The 16,667-nt window shown below is 39.5% G+C and overlaps 1 protein-coding gene across 1 annotated transcript; it reads right to left on the minus strand.

The window, feature by feature from the left end:
• Positions 1–5,080: 5,080 nt before the first annotated feature.
• Positions 5,081–15,537, minus strand: asb1 (ankyrin repeat and SOCS box containing 1). Its single transcript, XM_063006373.1, has 5 exons — positions 15,311–15,537; positions 13,212–13,353; positions 11,718–12,020; positions 7,931–8,313; positions 5,081–7,843 (listed from the first exon to the last, which is right to left on the minus strand). The coding sequence occupies exons 1-5, from the start codon at positions 15,408–15,410 to the stop codon at positions 7,698–7,700; spliced, it is 1,074 nt and encodes a 357-aa protein (XP_062862443.1). The 5' UTR covers positions 15,411–15,537; the 3' UTR covers positions 5,081–7,697.
• Between the last annotated feature and the right edge of the window lie 1,130 nt (positions 15,538–16,667).

Here is a 16,667-nt window from a genome sequence, read left to right on the forward strand (position 1 = left end):
ACCGGCTGGGGCGGGAGAATTTTAAATAGAATAACTGTAGAATGGAAAATCAGTGTGAATCCTGAGCTTTTTTTGCTGCAACGAGACGCTGCTCCCACCTAGTAGTGATTGGAGACAATAACACCTGAAGAGTGTTGGAAATTTAATTGCTTTTGAAGCGATCTCTTATTATTTATTCTTTCTGTGCAGCCCGGTAATAAATGACCCACGGATCGGTACCAGTACGCGGCCCGGTGGTTGGGGACCACTGGCCTGACCAATCATATCTGAGGATTCAACAGCGCTGTGGTGTAACCACATTTTGGCATTTATGTAAAATGTATTATTGTTATATTAATACATATTTTTATGTTTTGTAATTAGTTTCAACAACTTGGTTTTTTTTTTTTTTTTATTAATGTCATTTTAGTGCTTACATTTACTCCAAATTTACACACAGTGTCTTTTATAAGTATAAACGAGGATATAACTAGAAGTAAATCATCAAGAGAAATGTAAACAAGAATAAATACATATTAAATATATATCAAGGTCTAGATATTAATATAAAACACCTCAAACACCCATTAAAAAAACAGCAGATAATTAACAGCACCTCAATCATCATGAACCTCTAAACTAAACACAGAGATGCATAAACAAAATGTAAACAAATCGAAACACTTCCAGAACGATGTACTCTGGTCAGACCAAACAAAAAATCAAACCCAGTGGTGATAATTTAGCCAGTTTGGTTTGGAAAAGGAAGGATTAAGGTGGGAGCATCTGCAAACATCCCTGATGTGTACATTTACTTTGACTTTTATTTGATGTCAGACAGGATGAACCTGAGATATTTCATGTTTTATCTGCTTAACTTCATTACATTTATTAATAAACATCCATTCCTGCATTTCAGGTCTGCAACACATTTAAAAAAAAGGTTGGGACGGTAAAGCATTTACCACTCTGTAATGTTGCTATTTCTTTCATCTGACCACAATACACATTTCCACTGTGTGATGGTCCATCCTAGATGCCTCCGAGCCAAGAGAAGTCGACGCCGCTTCTGGACATGGTTAACATAAAGCTTCTTTCTGGCACAGTAAAGTGTTAAGTATAATTTGTGCAGTAACTCTGTATTGTAGAGCTTGATAAAGGTTTGATAAACTAATCCCTCACCCATGTGGTTATATCAGCTAGTGTTGAGTGGAGGTTCTTGATGCGGCGCCGTCTGAGGGATGGAAGATCACGAGCGTTCAGATTAAGTTTGCGACCTTGGCCTTCACGCACTGAAATTCCTCCTGATTCCTTGAATGGTTTAATGATATTCTGCACTGTAGAGGGAGAAATATGCAAATCCCTTCCAATCTTTCTTTAAGGTTCATTGTTTTTAAACATTTCAATCATTTTCTCACACATTTGTGGACAAACTGGATCCTCTGATCATCTTGACTCATCAGAGACTCTCAGCCTTTCCTGGATGCTGCTTTTGAACCAAACCATCATTACAATCACCTGTTTAAAATCGCATCATTATTTAGTTTGTTCACCTCATTACTAGCCCTAAACAGCCCCTGTCCCAACTTTTTTTGGAATGTGTTGCAGGCCTGAAATGCAGGAATGGATGTTTATTAATAAATGAAATGAAGTTGAGCAGATAATAGATAAAATATCTCAGGTTCATCCTGTCTGACATCAAATAAAAGTCAGTTGTTTTTAATTGCTATGAAGCGAAATACAGTTGACACTGAGGAATAAGTGAAGGGCTTAATATGGGGAGAGTGCCATCTTTTGGACAGCACTGATCCACACAGACAATAACACGTCAATGTGCGTATTTAAATAATAATTCAAGCACATATCGAGCCAAAACAAGCTCATGTTAGTCCCTGTGTTCAGAAAGACACTTGCTATAATCAGAAACAGTTCTGCAGACGAGCAGCTGGGTTTTAATTTCAAGCTTTTGTACCAAAAATCACTAAAGTAGCTTAGAATCAGAATCAGAGATGAATAAAATGACTTGAGCTGTGTGAGGGAACTTGGCGCAGGCGGAACCCTCTAAAAGAGAAAGGATTTCGGTGGGAAAGGTCACTCCCTGAGAAGCAATCTTGGGGTTTTGGGTTTTTCAGTGGCAGTGCTCCAAATCCACAACTGAGAACCGGTTGGAAAAGAGGATGATCTATCAAGTCCTGCCGTAGAGGAGCTGAGAGCTGTGCTGACTTTTCTGGTTGGATCGCTTTTGATCCTCCTCCTGCTGAAGACCCTAATAGCCGCATTAAAGCCGAAACACGCGGGAGGAGAGACCACGATCGTGCTGATGATGTCTCGTGATTCCAGGCCAATTTGTTAGGGTCTCCCACCTTTCCCTCCTTTGGCAGGAGCACCTCAACAGCCCCCATGTCTCGGGAAGCAGTGGGGGGAGTGCTGACAGATCCGAATCTTTCCCAGGCTCTGCTGTGGTTTCGACTGCCACAACACTGAATGTTTTACTCAAATAAAAGTAATAATTTATATTCAGATACTCTAAGGGTATCCTTTGCAGGGCTGCTGGGAAATTTGAAGGATACATTTTTGGGAGCCTCGGAGGAGTCCTATTTCAGATCAAGGAGCTGTAGATGTCAGTAATATCTCTGCGTGATGTCCCACCCAGAGCTGTGAAGAATAACTTGGGAGGGTTAAGCTCTCTGGACAGTACGGACGTTATATTTCATTTATATTTAAGTCATAAGATGTAAATTCATCATTATGTAATACACGAAGAGCAGACTTGTGAGTGTCCATCCTTAACGTTAGCATTATAGCTAAATCACCTTTTTATTTATTATTTATTAAGATTTTAACGTCATGTTTTACACACTTTACTGCTTACACAAGATTCATCAGTTCAAGTTTTAATGTCAAACACAGTCATGGACAGTTTTGCATCTCCAGTTCACCTCACTTGCACGTCTTTGGACTTTAGAAGGAAACAGGAGCTCCTGCAGGAAACCCCACGCAGACACGGGAAGAACATGCAAACTCCACACAGAAAGGACCTGGACCGTTTCAGCTGGGAATCGAACCCAGGACCTTCTTGCTGTGAGGCGACAGTGCTACCCACCGAGACACCGTGCCACTCAAAGGTCCATTAAAGTGTCGGTCGCTGTAGCGTTTTTCGGCATTTAGCAGACGCCTTTATCCAAAGCGACTCACAGTACGGTTAGAGTATACAGTCTGAGCAATTGAGGGTTAAGGGCCTTGCTCAAGGGCCCTACAGCAGCAACCTGTCAGTGGTAGGGCTTGAACCAGCGACCTTCTGATTACTAGTCCAGTACCCTGACCACTACGCTACGGTTAAGACTGTTACAGTAAGTCGTACGGACATGAGACATGTGAACAGGTAGTATTCCTTTGCTCCTGCTATTCAGGTGCTCAAGCTGTGCATGATTGGCCTGATGGTGGCGCTATAGCATAGCAGTGGATTCCAACTTCAAGGTCTATATCTCCTACCCTGTATAACGTAGATACAAAATTCTTAACTTCTCTCCACTAATGAAATTCCTCGCTCGTTGTTTTAGTACAATAAATCACGTTGAGCTTTGTTCGTATGTCCTGAGTTGCTTTTACAGCCTCATATCAAACAGTTCGTCTCATTGGAGGAGCTTAAAAAAGGTCAGTGGCAAACTTGTGGGGGTACAACGTAGAAACAGTTTGGGAACCACTGCATTGCCGATGCATCCCATCACAAAGCTGCTAACGGTCTGGAGTGTTAGTGTTTTAGTTGGGTGTCCCAACCAGAGATGGGGACTCGAGTCCGCACACTCAAGTCGCACACACAGCTACTTCAGACTCGACTCAGATTAGTTTCAAATGACTCAGACTTGACTCGTGACTCTCAAAAAATGACTCGTAAACAACATGAGTCCCTTTTATTAAAGATGAATAAAACGTTGATCCGACATCATTCTGATCGTGTCATTTTCTGCTCTCTAATAATAATAATAACGCTCCGGCCGTCTTAACCCGCAACACACACAATGGATAGGGTATTCCACCATTTTAAGTGAGATTCCAGCCAGCCTCCGGTGTAGTGATGAAGCGTCGCTCCCTACTCCCTACACAGTCTGAAGTTCACTTCATTTGAACATTTCCGTTACCTTTGGATTGGAATCTCACTTAAAATGGTGGAATACCCTACGTAGTGCACTTCACAGGAACAACCGGGGTGAATGGGACGCTCCTACAGAATCGGTGCTGATGGTTGAAAGACGCTTTCTGAACCAATCAGAGCTTCTGATTGTAATTGTTAGTAAGAAATTCTGTTACTTGCATTTATTCAGTTTGCGTCACACAGATGACGCGGTAATGAAACGCTCGATCGACTTTCTAACGACTTCCTGTTTTACTTCACAACCGGGAAAAGTTTGGAGGTTTTTAATTATAAGCACATTTACAAAATAACGGATTCTGTTCCTAATGGGACACATGCTTATAAATGTAATAGCATCTGGAAGAACAGAAGCTAACGTAAGCAGCGGTTATTATTTTTTTGGGGGGTGTTTTGGATTTTGGCCGCTGTGCCGTGATTTATCGAGCGATTTTGTTTTGCGATGAAAAAAAACGTATCAGATTAAGCCAAATTTACAGATTATTTCTTTATTTCTACGCTACATTTCCAATATATGTTTTGTGTAGATTATATTGACTCGTGACTTGACTCGGACTCTAGCCTAAAGACTCGTGACTTGACTCGGACTCAAATTTTGTGACTTGTGAACATCTCTGGTCCCGACTTCCTTCAGGAATGGTCCCGTAGTCACGTGTTGGGCCACACTGAGCTATATTAAAATTTTTTATGATCAAAAAGCAACAATCAGTAGCCGTTTGCTTTAGAAAATGTAGAGACGTTGGCAGAAATAGATGGATACAAATACTCCAAATATTATTAGAAGACTTTTGTACTTCTTATCCCAAATTCATTATGGTGTTTCCTTACAGCATCATTTTGTTGGTGCTGGGTTTTATTAGCGTAATTATTTTATCCAACTTTGTTACTATCTGTTTTGCATTTTGACCATGAGCTCCGTACTGTAAGCAATAATTACACTGCTACTGAGCATCAGAGTGAAAGTCTCATACACTTTATTAGCTTAAACACCGCGGTAACAGAGGTTTTTACTCCACTGTAATGAGTACAGACAGTGTACGGTACAGCATGCTAGATTTACCCACTCATGCTAACAAAACACAGAAATTCTACCCCTCGTTCCAGTAGTTATAACAGCACAAACGAGTATTACAGGCATCAGACTTTAGATTAAGGCAAAGGCTAAAGTGTCTATACAGTCCATAAACAATAACACATCTGATGAAGCTCTGATTATCTGTAATGTTTACACCACAGTGACCACAAAGAAATCTAAATGTGCTTCTGGGTTTAAATCCACCAATGTATCCTGGTCAGGGCTGCAGTGGGCTGATTCATTGGGCAGAAAGACAGAAACCCAGGAAAGGTCACCAGTCCATCACAGGGCAAACACAAACACACACACAGGGCAGTTTTTAGGAGCTCCAATGGGCCTGACTGGACACAGGGACACATGGAGAACATGCAAACTCCACACAGAAAGTAATCAAACCCAGGCCCTTCTTGCTACCCACTGTGCTGTCATCATTAATAAGTTTCAATAATATGATCAATAATCAGGACTCATGTTGGTCTGATAATCTGGCCAATAAGGAAATAATTAAGTTAATAAAAAAAAGCATTTAACAAACGATGTCTTTGGTTTATGTGTAATCTATCTAAACGTTTCACTTCACACACTTAAATTTTAAGAACACAGAGAATCACTCGTGGTTTAGGACACACAGTGACTTTTTCTAATGTATGAAACGAGCACCGCACATTAGATCTACTATTTTGTTAAATGCATACTTTAAAACTTAATATTTTTAAGAACCTAATTTAGATTTTGCCAGTTGTCATCCTCTAAACCAGTGGTTCCCATATTGGAAGTGCTACAAACATTTACATTTTCAGCTTTTATCCAAAGCGACTTACACGATGAGCAACTGAGGGTTAAGGGCCTTGCTCAGGGACCCAACAGTGGACCCAACAGTGGCAACTTGGTGGTGGCGGGGCTTGAACCGGGAACGTTCTGTTTACTAGTCCAGTACCTTAACCATTGAGCTATCACTGGCCCACAGTGAGTGTAAGTGTGAATCTGAGCTAAATCTGCATCAGTGTGGAATAAGCGTCAGATCCAGGGTTACAGCTCCACGTGTATCTGTGTTTATCTGGATTCTCCTCCCTGTTTCACTTTTAAACTTGTGTTACAGCTCGAGCTTCTGAGAAATTGTGAGAATTGATTTTTTTAAGAGTCTAAAACGCTTATCGTTAAAAATAAAGCTTAACGTGGTTTAATGTAGGGCTGCCGCAATTGGTCGAGCTAGTTGATGACGCTATTGATGTCTGCGTCAATATTATGTCAATGAATTGTTTTTAAAACTATGTTTATAAATGATCCTTTTTCATTCATATAAGCGTTCGTATGATTCCCTCAGCATTACCTGCTGTGTGCAGGACCTCAGTCGTATCTGGTCCGGTCACCGGTTGGCGGCATTAAGCACCGTCTTAATAAACGCCGTCTGCAGCCGTCAGAGGACAATTGTAGAGCTTTCAAATAAGATCAAAGTTTTCCAAGACCCAAATCATCCAAAGTTTGGTGATACTTAAAACTGGCACAAAACTAAAAGCTGGTTTGTTCACTGTGTAAAGCTTTGATGGTACCACAGCAGCACCAGCGCCATGCTGCACGTCTATATTGTTTCATTACGCTTCTTAATCGTGGAGATCTTGGAATAGCGTATTTCTTAGCGAGTTCAGTTAGACCGCCAAAGCACAAAAAGCTTCTCATGTGAATGTGCTGCAACACTCAGCACTGTGTTTACATGGTTTAGAATGTGAAGTAAGTGTTGAGTGAATGTGGAGGTTAGAATCTGGGCTCATTCTGTCGTTACTGTACGTTGGACTTAATGAGACGTGGCTACATCTAACTATTTTATTTCTGCTAGAAGTTGAAGCACGTTGCTTTGTGTATGGAACACCATAAACACGTGCTGCACTCTGTTTAATATGGAGCACTTGAGAATGTGATAATATATATCGATAGTTTAATGTAGTAAAAGAAGGAGACAGGAGCACTAAACTTCTCTTCATTATTACTGCTCATAAGTTCCTCCACTAATCACATTCCTCACTCGCTGTTTTACTACAATAGGTCACGGTAAGTTTTGTTCATGTTCGTACGTCCCTTTACCATGTCGTATCAAACAGTTCGTCTCAATGGAGGAGCTTTGAAAAGGTCAGTTTTCGAGTTTCATCCACTGGAGTTCAACTTAACGGATCAACACTGTCATATTTAAAGCAAGTAAATATAAAAGAAAACATATTAGGGTGTTAAGAGCCTAAAAGATTAACTAGGATGCTAATAAAAACTGTACGTCTGCATGGTTTTATTAATTATGCTTCTGCAAGTACATTAAAGTGTAAACTAATTATTTATCAACATGTTCAGGCTCTGAAACTGCTAGTCTGTGCTGCCTGTGATCAATTCCCTCATTACAGGTCACCTGCAGCCTAGTGTGGTATTATCTACATCCCACCGAACAGCAGCACGTCCCATAAAAAGTACACGTACATCTTAAGGACGTGGGGGGGTAACACACTTCGTTCAAAAGATGGCACAGAAGTCTCTGTGGAGCAGAAAGTTTTTGATGGCGTCGGGCAGTGGAAGGCTTGAAATGTGTCTCAGGCGTCGTTTGCCCATGGCCCGCCGGATTGCTATGCGGCACAAATGCGCCAATCTCCTCGGACACCCTGAAAGACGAAGCGGAGAAACATGTAATACCAGCATTAAAATCAGCAGTTGGCATTATAAGGTTTAAAAAAGCCAACGGAACTTACGCCGCGCCTCCTGATAGATGCGTAAGGCCTCTGGATTGACCCTCACTCTGCCCATAGTGTCAGGGTCAGGCTCCTCCCACGGTACCAGCTGTGGTTCAGCACCGTGCTCCAGCAGCAGTCTGGTGAAGGCCGGCTCACACCCGTGTCTCAGCACGGCGTCCAGCAGGCAGGAGGCCAGGCCTTTGTTCAGCGCCTCGCGGCTCACGGGGCCGGTGTAGTTGTAGTCGGGGTTGGCCCCGGCCTCCAGGAGCAGCCGGAAACACTGCAGGTGGTGATAGGCGGCGCTGATGTACAGTGGACACACCACCAGCGTGGACAGGGTGCGGGCGCTTAACAGGGGCCTCGGTCCCAACTGGTGGTCCACGTCCACATCAGTGTTGAACCTGCACATTCATATATTATATATAACTTAACACATAAGTACATGAAATGTTTTTTTTTAAGGGGAATGTTTTTTATGTAAACAACTACACAGTGTGCAGCTCCTCAGTCTGAAAAGTTTTTCTTAGTTGTTTTTCTTCTCTGTTCTTTCCCATTCTTAATTTCCCTGAGGGGATCAATAAAATCCTATCCTACCTATATCCTATATCATATCCTATATTCTACCCTATATCCAATCTTATCCTGCCTTATTCTATATCCTATCCTATGTCCTACCATATCATATCCTATCCTATCCTATCTTCTATATCCTATTCTATATTTTATATCCTATCCTATCCTATATTCTATCCTATACAGTATTCTATATCCTATATCATATCCTATCCTATATCCTATCCTGTCCTTTATTCTATATCCTATCCTATATCCTACCATATCATATTCTATCCTATCCTATCTTCTATATCCTATTCTATATTTTATATCCTATCCTATCCTATATTCTATCCTATACAGTATTCTATATCCTATATCATATCATATCCTATATCCTATCCTGTCCTTTATTCTATATCCTATATCCTATCCTACCTCCTATCCTATATCCTATCATATCCTATTCTATATCTTAAATCGCATATCATATATCCCTTATCCTATCCTATTCTATCCTATCTCCTATATCATATCCTATCTCCTATATCCTGTCTTATATCCTATATCATATCATATATCCTATCCTATATTTTATCCTATATCCAATCTTATCCTATATCATATCCTATCTTATTCTATATCCAGTTGGCCAGTGATAGCTCAATGGTTAAGGTACTGGACTAGTAAACAGAAGGTTGCCGGTTCAAGCCCCGCCACCACCAAGTTGCCACTGTTGGGTCCCTGAGCAAGGCCCTTAACCCTCAATTGCTCATTGTGTTCCACTCACTGTGTAAGTCGCTTTGGATAAAAGCTTCTGCTAAATGCTGAAAATGTAAATGTATATATCCTATCCTATATTTTATCCTATATCCAATCTTATCCTATATCATATCCTATCTTATTCTATATCCTATCCTATGTCCCATCCTATATCCTACTATATCCTATTCTATCCTATCCTCTCTTCTATATCCTATCCTATGTCCCATCCTATATCCTACTATATCCTATTCTATCCTATCCTCTCTTCTATATCCTATCCTATATTCTATATCCTATCTTCTATACCCTATTATACAGGGTGGGCCATTTATATGGATACACCTAAATACAATGGGAATGGTTGGTGATATTAACTTCCTGTTTGTGGCACATTAGTATATGGGAGGGGGAAAACTTTTCAAGATGGGTGGTGACCATGGCGGCCATTTTGAAGTCGGCCATTTTGGATCCAACTTTAGTTTTTTCAATGGGAAGAGGGTCATGTGACATCAAACTTATTGAGAATATCACAAGAAAAACAATGGTGTACTTGGTTTTAACGTAACTTCTGACCACTTATAAAATGTGTTCAAAGTGCTGCCCATTGTGTTGGATTGTCAATGCAACCCTCTTCTCCCACTCTTCACACACTGATAGCAACACCGCAGAAGAAATGCTAGCACAGGCTTCCAGTATCCGTAGTTTCAGGTGCTGCACATCTCGTATCTTCACAGCATAGACAATTGCCTTCAGATGACCCCAAAGATAAAAGTCTAAGGGGGTCAGATCGGGAGACCTTGGGGGCCATTCAACTGGCCCACGACGACCAATCCACTTTCCAGGAAACTGTTCATCTAGGAATGCTCGGACCTGACACCCATAATGTGGTGGTGCACCATCTTGCTGGAAAAACTCAGGGAACGTGCCAGCTTCAGTGCATAAAGAGGGAAACACATCATCATGTAGCAATTTCAAATATCCAGTGGCCTTGAGGTTTCCATTGATGAAGAATGGCCCCACTATCTTTGTACCCCATATACCACACCATACCATCAATTTTTGTGTTCCAACAGTCTTGGAGGGATCGATCCAATGTGGGTTAGTGTCAGACCAATAGCGGTGGTTTTGTTTGTTAACTTCACCATTCACATAAAAGTTTGCCTCATCACTGAACAAAATGTTCTGTGTAAACTGAGGGTCCTGTTCCAATTTTTGTTTTGCCCATTCTGCAAATTCAGTGCGCCGATCTGGGTCATCCTCGTTGAGATGCTGCAGCAGCTGGAGTTTGTAAGGGTGCCATTTGTGAGTAGCTAATATCCGCCGAAGGGATGTTCAACTGATGCCACTCTCCAGTGACATGCGGCGAGTGCTACGCTGTGGGCTCTTGCTGAATGAAGCTAGGACAGCCACTGATGTTTCTTCATTAGTGACAGTTTTCATGCGTCCACATTTTGGCAAATCCAACACTGAACCAGTTTCACGAAACTTGGCAAGCAGTTTGCTAACTGTAGCATGGGAGATGGGTGGTCTCGTAGGGTGTCTTGCATTGAAATCTGCTGCAATGACCCGGGTACTGCGTTCACCAGACATCAACACAATTTCTATCCGCTCCTCACGTGTTAACCTCTGCGACATGTCAATGGCTGTAAACAAAGAGAAGCTTGTAAATAACTCATGAAAGAATAAAGTACACCATTGTTTTTCTTGTGAAATTCTCAATAAGTTTGATGTGTCACATGACCCTCTTCCCATTGAAAAAACTAAAGTTGGATCCAAAATGGCCGACTTCAAAATGGCCACCATGGTCACCACCCATCTTGAAAAGTTTTCCCCCTCCCATATACTAATGTGCCACAAACAGGAAGTTAATATCACCAACCATTCCCATTTTATTTAGGTGTATCCATATAAATGGCCCACCCTGTATATTCTATATCCTATAATATATTCTATATCCTATCTTCTATATCATATCCTATCTTATATTCTATATCCTATCATATATTTTATATCCTTTCATATATTCTACATCCTATCCTATATTTTATATCCTATCCTATATTGTATCCTATATTCTATATCCTATCTTATATTTTATATCCTATCCTATATCCTATATCCCATCCTATATCCTATTCTATCCTATCTCCTATATCTTATCACTATCCTATCCTATATCCTACCCTAATCCTATCCTATCCTATACAGTCCTTATAACATTGCTTCGACAACTGATCTATTTTTACACACATTATATATGTATATGCATTAGACACTCAGGTAAAACATGCTAGCACACTACTGCTGAGATCTGGGGTTCGAAGTTTTGTGTTGCTACTGGCCGGTCAGGTGTCTTCACAGACATGATGTCAGAAAAAAAAACTGTTAAAATCCTAAATCTATCACGGCATGTCCGTTACTGTCTGTACCAGCGTTTGATGTGGGCTGTATCAGTGATCGTAGATTTGACTGCACCACGTCTCACCTGATCAGTTCCTGCAGGATGTCGACCCTGCCCACCCTGGCCGCGTGGTATAAGGGCGTGCTGCGGTGGTGCCTGCTGCCGTTGGGGTCAGCGCCGGCCTCCAGCAGGATCCGAACGCAGTCCAGGTGCCCGTTAACCACAGCCACGTACAGAGCCGTCTGACCTTTCACATCCACCAGGTCCACCTCCGCCCCCTGGCCTATCAGGAAGTCCACGCAGTTACCGTGTCCGGCAGTGGCAGCAATGCGCAGGGGTGTACAGGGCAGCCAACCACAGCACCACACCGACTTCTCATTAATTCGACTGCACAGTAAACATTTGAACAAAGAACGTTTAGATCTGACGCACGGTATCACACAACCTTAATCCTGTTAGATGGAAATTATATGACGCAGCTCTGCTCAATATGAGATATGCAGCTTACTTATCCGCTGCTAGAGACCCTGATGGAGTCCGAGGACGGTATATTCTACAATAGTAATTGTCAATATTTCTATTTTATTCTACCCTACCTTTACTCTATTTTAACTGTATTTACTCTGTGCTGGAGCTGCTGTAACACTTGAATTTACCTCATGTACCTCAATAAAGGAATCTTATCTTATCCTAAATGAATAATTATTCTACCTGACGAACATTTTCCCACTAATGCTATTAAACATAACGTTAACTGTCTTTATTTCATTCATATTATTATTATGATTATTATTATTATTATTACCAGGCACGCTGTTAAATATAAACATATGGGTGCAACATTTGTACTATTTCAGGGCATCATTGCATCCCGAGCATACATGGAGTAAATATTTGAGTATTTTTTTAGTTGCATTTATATATTTGTTATATACACACACATTACATAATTACATAAACTCTACGATGGATTGGCACCCTGCACCCTGTCCACCCAACCGATTGATGAAATGAAGAACTAACTGGCAGATTAATCGATGATCAAAATAACTGTTAGTTGCAGTCACAATCTAGATGAAAATGTAGTTTTAAGATCAGTATGTTAAGGTTTTTATCCAGTACTGTCTGATATTCATGCTACTGTATATATGCAATCTGTCAACATAACTAAACTACTAGTACTGTTAACAATACTACACACTAAGCCTGATAAGAATTGTACCTGTTATTATTCTGATGACAGTTTAATGGGTATGGCACTATACTAGCCCACCATCGCTTGCCTATTTGTACCCGAGACCCAGGTTTGAATCCCAGCAGTTCTATCGGTCTATATATAAACACTTGATCCTAGAATGTAACTACAATTCAATTCACTGCTATTAGAATGTAGTTTTTACATTCATATAAGAGATTTTGTTATTTTTGCACGCATTACCGTCAACAGGCATCAGATAAAAGATAAAAAACACATAATATTTCTTTAAGTACATCATCCACATGCTACTGGGTAATAAATGATCTCCATCGCAAGTAAAACCAGATAAGAAGCAGAACAGAGAGGCAGAAGGAGCTCACTGCTTGAAGCTGTCCTCCTGTAACAAGGTTCTGATAGTATCCAGGTCTCCCACGTAGGCGGCGTTGTGCAGGCGCATGTCCTCACACTGTTCCAGCGGTTTATCACAGAACTGCTCCTGCAGCCATTCCTTCAGATTACGACCTGAGAGACAAGAGATGGAAAAAGAAAAAAATGTTTATCTGTAAACTGGTCGTTCATATCCGTAATTACTATAACAGTATTATATGTGCATTTCTATAAAATATATTGTTGTAAGAACAGCGGAAACCATGTTTAAATAAACTGCAGACTTAGAAAGGCTTTTCAGAATGATCAATAACAAATATTGACAGATTAAGCACCCTGTGAAGTACAGGCAGTTAAAATCGGCAGTACCATAGATATACTGAAGATGCTCTCTCTCTCTCTCTCTCTCTCTCTCTCTCTCTCTCTCTATCTAATCTTCAGATATGTGTGTATGTGTACATATAATAATGGCCAGGTTTTTTCAGTACATGTTATACTATATAAAACAATATATTCATCTTTAAGAATTCTGCTGTAGTGATTGATTGATCACGTTATTGATCCCCGAAAGGAAACTGCAGCAAGTCACAATCACAAGCTTTACACAAAGACACGTCAATGTAGTGCAAGAAAATAAAATAAAAATGTAATGCACATTTTTTACAAAATCTAAAAATATAAGAATATAAGAACATATAACAAAGAACAAAAAACTAAAGAGGACAGACTTAAAGGTGCAGTTTATAGACATTATGTGTGCAGCTGTCTTAACTTTAAGTTTGTCAAACTTAAAACCCATTAAATATTAGTGGAAAGACCTAAAGGTATCAGTTTACCCTCTAATCTGACAGCTTAAAAACTTCCTAAATTCAAGGATACTAAGAAGACCTGCATCTGTAATTGCTACTAATACAGATACTGTTGTGAATATAAGACTTGAGGTTTTAGGTTTTGAGATTTTTAAACAGTTAAAAAAACCTTTCATTATGGGTGATTACATATAGATTCTATCATTCATTTTCTGTTTTAGTCCCTTTTTATCCTATTTAGGGTTGCGGTGGGTACAATTCACTGGGAGGAATGTAGGAAACATCCTGGATGGGTCACCAATCCATCACAGGGCAAAACACACACATACACTCATCCCTAGGGGGAATTTAGTATCTCCAATTAACTTGACTGCACGTCTTTGGACTGTGGGAGGAAACCGGAGCTCCCGGAGGAAACCCACACAGACACGGGGAGAACATGCAAACTCCACACAGAAAGGACGCGGACCGCTCCTCCTGGGGATCGAACCCAGGACCTTCCTGGGTATGTAAGCAAACGTTTATTATTATTATTAATATAATGATTATATCTTTATAAATAATATTATTCTTATTATATGTATGCAAGCATGATGATGATGATTAGTATTATTATATAATTATAAATTATATTATTTGTACATATGCAAACTCTACACAGAAAGGACCCGGACCGCTCCACCTGGGAATCGAACCTAAGACCTTCTTGCTGTGAGGCGACTGTGCTACCCATTGACCCAAAGTGCCGCCCTAAATGTAGATTGATGGGGGGAAAATGCAATTCAATTAAAAATTAATTAAAAATCAAATTCACAACATATCTAAGTGTGCAAAAAGTCAAGGAGTGTTTATAAATGAGGGATAGATGAACATACAAGTATGTTATGGTGTTTAAACAAAATCCTTTCTGTGTGCAGTTTGCATGTTCTCCCCGTGTCTGTGTGGTTTTCCTCCGGGAGCTCCGGTTTCCTCCAACAGTCCAAAACCATGCAAGTGAGGTGAATTTGAGATACAAAATTGTCCAGGACTGTGTTTGACATTAAACTTTAAGAAATGAATCTTGTATAACCAGTAATTACCTGTCCTGTCATGAATGTAACCAAACCACACATAAATAAACAAACACAGCTCCCTGCAGTTACAGTTCTAATGATCACAGTTTAATGAGACGCTGCACTTCTACTGCGCACTAATGTTGGACACAAATAAAAGATTATAACCTGAATAATTACTCACATTATAAGATATTATATAATAAATAAGCAGTTATATTTCGGTGTTACCTGCTGTTGTAGTGCTGGGCAGATCAGACACTGTGATCAGAGGATAATTGATGGTGGGCGGCTCATCATCTCCCTCTAAAACCTCTCCTCCTTCAGCCATCCTCTCTACAACACTTATAACATCTAACTGCGCCGGAATGAATCAGATCTGAGCGCTTATAACGCTTTATAGAGGGGTTATTTACACGCTTAGCTCCTCTCGGTCCGTCTCTCAGACATTATGGATGTTTGAGCTCCTCTTCTCTGAGCGCTCATCTGATTGGCTCCCGCACTTCCGGGTTTTTGTTAAGGTGATAGTGCTCAGCAGATTCACTTTCACTTTCATTTATCTGTGTTTATTATATAGATAGTTTTAGTCAAATTGAAGCTGGATATTATTTAAAGTTGTTTTAAACTTAGAACCTATTAAAACATAATATACCAAGTTATAGCTGTACTAATGAATAATTCTAATGACTGTAAAAGTAAATAATAATAACAATAATAATAATAATATTCATATATACACAAACACGATTGTTATTATTATTTTATAATAATGAATAATATTATTTTTATTATTTTAATGCGAGCATGATAATGATGATTATCATTATATAATTATACATTATCTTATTCTACTCTTATTATTCATATGTATGCAAACACGCTTATTATTATTATTATTATTATTATTAATATGTATGCAAACATGATTGTTATTATTATTTATTATATTATAATTATAAATTATATTATTCTTTTTATTGGTATGTATGCAAACACAATTATTATTATTATCATTATTATTAATATTATTATTATTGTTATTATCATTCATATTAATATTATTATTGTTATTATTATCATTGTTGTTATTATTATTATTATTATTATTATATATTATTATTATTATTATATATTATTTCATTTCGTGTTTTACCACTGCTTTGGTCAGTCATAGTGGGTCTGGTTTCCCTATCCAGTTTATTTATTTATTTATTTTTATTACAAAAGAAAAGAAAACAGAGTTAAATATTAAAAAGACCTTTTGTTGCTTTTTAGTGATCCATGCTGTACCCTGGCGATGTTTTACACTTTGGTTCCATCGGGAGAACATGCAAACTCCACACAGAAAGGACCCGGAAAACACTGCTCCACCTGGGAATCGAACCCAGGACCTTGTTTCTGTGAGGCGACAGAGCTACCCATCGAGCCACTCCCTTTAAACCTGAAAGAATAATATCTGTTATTATAAAAATCCTGGACATGAAACTTCTCTCGATCTAAGCAAAACGTCAACAGTAAACAGTTTAAATTAGAAACATAAAATAAATGTACATAATCAAATCCAGCCTCCAGACTCTTTGCATTTACA

Source organism: Trichomycterus rosablanca, chromosome 12, assembly GCF_030014385.1.
Source record: "Trichomycterus rosablanca isolate fTriRos1 chromosome 12, fTriRos1.hap1, whole genome shotgun sequence".
NCBI classification, from domain to species: Eukaryota; Metazoa; Chordata; class Actinopteri; order Siluriformes; family Trichomycteridae; genus Trichomycterus; species Trichomycterus rosablanca.